Source organism: Astatotilapia calliptera, chromosome 2 (genome assembly GCF_900246225.1).
Source record: "Astatotilapia calliptera chromosome 2, fAstCal1.2, whole genome shotgun sequence".
NCBI lineage: Eukaryota > Metazoa > Chordata > Actinopteri > Cichliformes > Cichlidae > Astatotilapia > Astatotilapia calliptera.
Window position 1 is genome coordinate 10,898,404 of NC_039303.1, and position 2,940 is coordinate 10,901,343.

At 38.7% G+C, this 2,940-nt stretch overlaps 1 protein-coding gene across 1 annotated transcript; it reads right to left on the reverse strand.

Moving 5' to 3' along the window:
* Positions 1-592: 592 nt before the first annotated feature.
* Positions 593-2,418, reverse strand: LOC113028879 (uncharacterized). Its single transcript, XM_026179316.1, has 4 exons — positions 1,797-2,418; positions 1,547-1,693; positions 866-967; positions 593-692 (listed from the first exon to the last, which is right to left on the reverse strand). Exons 1-4 carry the CDS (start codon positions 2,376-2,378, stop codon positions 609-611), a joined length of 915 nt encoding a protein of 304 aa, XP_026035101.1. The 5' UTR covers positions 2,379-2,418; the 3' UTR covers positions 593-608.
* Positions 2,419-2,940: the final 522 nt, after the last annotated feature.

A 2,940-nucleotide genomic window follows, 5' to 3' on the forward strand; every position in this document is an offset into this window, starting at 1 on the left:
AAAAACAAAAAACAAGCGCGTCCATGCTCACAGGTGTACACACGGGTGATCACACCCACAAACTACACCCTTTTTGGCTCCTACCTCAAAGCACACTGTGTTCTGTTGATCTTATGTGCTGCACAATAATGTTTAACATTTAGTATTTACTGTCATATTCCCATATATCATTGTGATGTTGTTTATTCTATTACTCTTGTTCTCTTCTGCTTGCTTTCTTTTTTCTTTCTCAGCAGGTGATCCAGGTGATTGATATATGCATTTTTTTTTCTCTGCCCGTTCGGTTGGTTTTTGTCTTTTGCCCTTCTCCCCCGTCCCTCTTCTCAGCTGTTTCTCTTTCCCTCTTTCTTTCTCCCCTTCTTTCCCCCAGTCAAGTCTGTCCCGTATTCAGTAAGTGAAAATAAAATAAACAATAAAAGGTGAATCAAATGGACCATTACGGCAAGGCTGGGATGGTCAGTTTGGTAAAGTAAATCCGTTGGGCATCTTTCTTTGCCTTTAGACAACAATTCTGATGGCAAAAGAGCCAAACGGGACAGGCAAAAAAAAAAAAAGGAAAATTGCCCAGAGCAGGCATAACTCTCACACCCTCCAGCACAATGCCAATGTCATCCAGATCCAACAGCCTTGATTTTGTAGATTTTCATCCTCTGTTCAGAAAGATCTTGTGACACACCATCCTCATCAGCATCCTGAAACAACAAACACATGAGTTTTCTGACTGTAGTTGCACACATGAAATATTTCCTGGACACATCCTGTAGCTGAATGACAAATAGAACATGATAATGCCTCAAATTATTTGAAACTTGACAAACACATATGAATAACAAAAACAGAATAATGTTTCTACTTCAACACTTACACTGTACTCTTTGATCAGTTGATCAATGGACTCCCCAAGGTACACCATCAAGCACTGAATAACCAGATTTCTGGTTATGTTATTGCTAGGATTGCTTGGTGACTGAAAATGAGCAAGAATTCCAAAAATTACCATCAGATAAGTGACCATTTATTAAGACAAAACTGTGAGAATTGGCAGTATTAAAAAAAACTGTTAAATATCAAATTATCATCACATGGAACATTATGTGCGATAATTAGCTGATGTTAATGCACATGCCTGGGTGCTGACAGTCAACACAAAGGTATTGTCAACATGCTTGTAAGCTTCAATCTTTAAATGTGTCGTTTTAGTAAATTACATTAATTTATTCTTTTAGTTTTTTATCTAATTTAGTTTATGTTCGTCAGAAAGGGTTTTTCCTTCTTGGGACAAAACAAAAACCCAGCGATACCTGTACTTGTGTTTTTTTGTTTGTTTTTTGTTTGTTTGTTTTTACTAAGAATAGACATGTATTTAAAATACAATTAAAACATGAAACCCATAATTGTGTTGTTAATTATATCAGTGACGTCCTGGCGTCCTCTTGCACTGACAAAAACATGCAAACAAATTAGTGGAGCTGTGCACCATGCAAATGAAATTTGACAAAAAAATTCTTTAAATAAAATTCCAAGCTGAAATGTCTGTGGAAAATACCTTGGCTATGATAGCCTGCAACTTCAATCCCATGGCTCCCCCCTTGGAATGGAAAAGGGCCAACAGTTTGGGAGTGTACTCATCCAGCATGGACATGAATTTGGGTTCAAGGTGTACCAGGGTGATCCTGTAGAACTCATCCTGCAGCTGAATGACAAAAAAAAACATGATGCGGCCTCAAATTATTTGAAGTTTGAAAGATTACATTAAAAAAACCCAAAAGCCTACCCAAAATGAATTTGGAACTCACATGAGATGCCTCAAACAAAGCTGGCCATCTGGCTTTGATGTCTTCAATGCTGGGGGACAGGTTGACAATTTCATGTCGTCTATGTGCAAATGTTTTAGCCATTTTTTCTTTTATCACTTTGTTGTTGTCTCTTTTCTTGACTTCAGTAAGCAACTGAATTCTCTCTTCTTCTTGACTGTCCTCATCTTCACCTGCTGGATATGGCGGAAGGTAATTTACCTCTGCTTTCCGAGGCTTTTTCACTTTATTTGCAGACTTCTGGTCACCTGGACTCTTGTGTTTCATGGCATTGCATGTCAACTCAGGAACACCAAACCCTCTAAGTTTTGTACGATAATTGGCCATCTTGTATTTGATGCTTTGTTGCCAACCATAATAACCTGAGAAAGAGCCAGGTTCCTTGAGACAAGGGTATTTTGTCACAAGTGCCTCAGCAACATAACTAACCTGTGCACTTGAAGGATAGGCCGTAAATGTAAATATAGTTTCAGCCAACTTCTCAAGAATATCAGTCTTTACTTTGGAGGTGGGCAGAAGATTTCCATTCTTTTTATACTCCTCAGTGGCTCTTTCCAGGTACATCTCAGTTTCATATGCAAACTGTGGAAAGGGAAACTGTTTCGGCCAGGGCTCACAACGTTCTGTGGTCTTCTGCCTTTTGAGAATAATGGTGTCCTGAGAAGAAGTAGTTGCAGCAGAGTCTGCATTGGATACAACTGACTCAGCATATGAGGAGTCATAGTCAGACAGTTGGCCAGAGGGGCCGCCAAAACTGTCATCAACCGGAGTCAAGCTTAGCATGACTGGGGTGATGCCAACAACCTTCACAGTGTCTTTGTCTTTTATCTGGTCAGCTCTGTGAAGAGTGAAGTAGTCCTGGAATTCTGGGTCAAAATACTGAAGACTGAAGTCATTTGAAATCCCAAAAGTATCCTTCACAACACTCTGCAGCTCCTCCAATGTTGGTGGAAGAACCAACTTCTCGATTTGGTCATCAATAATTACACGAAGCTTTGCCTCCATCTTGTTCAACCTAGAATAAAATGTAAATGGGCAGAGTTAAATTTCCCTTCAATTAAATAAAATTAGTTATTACTTTTCATTTATACAATAGTTGAGATATAAAACTATAAAACAAAAAGCA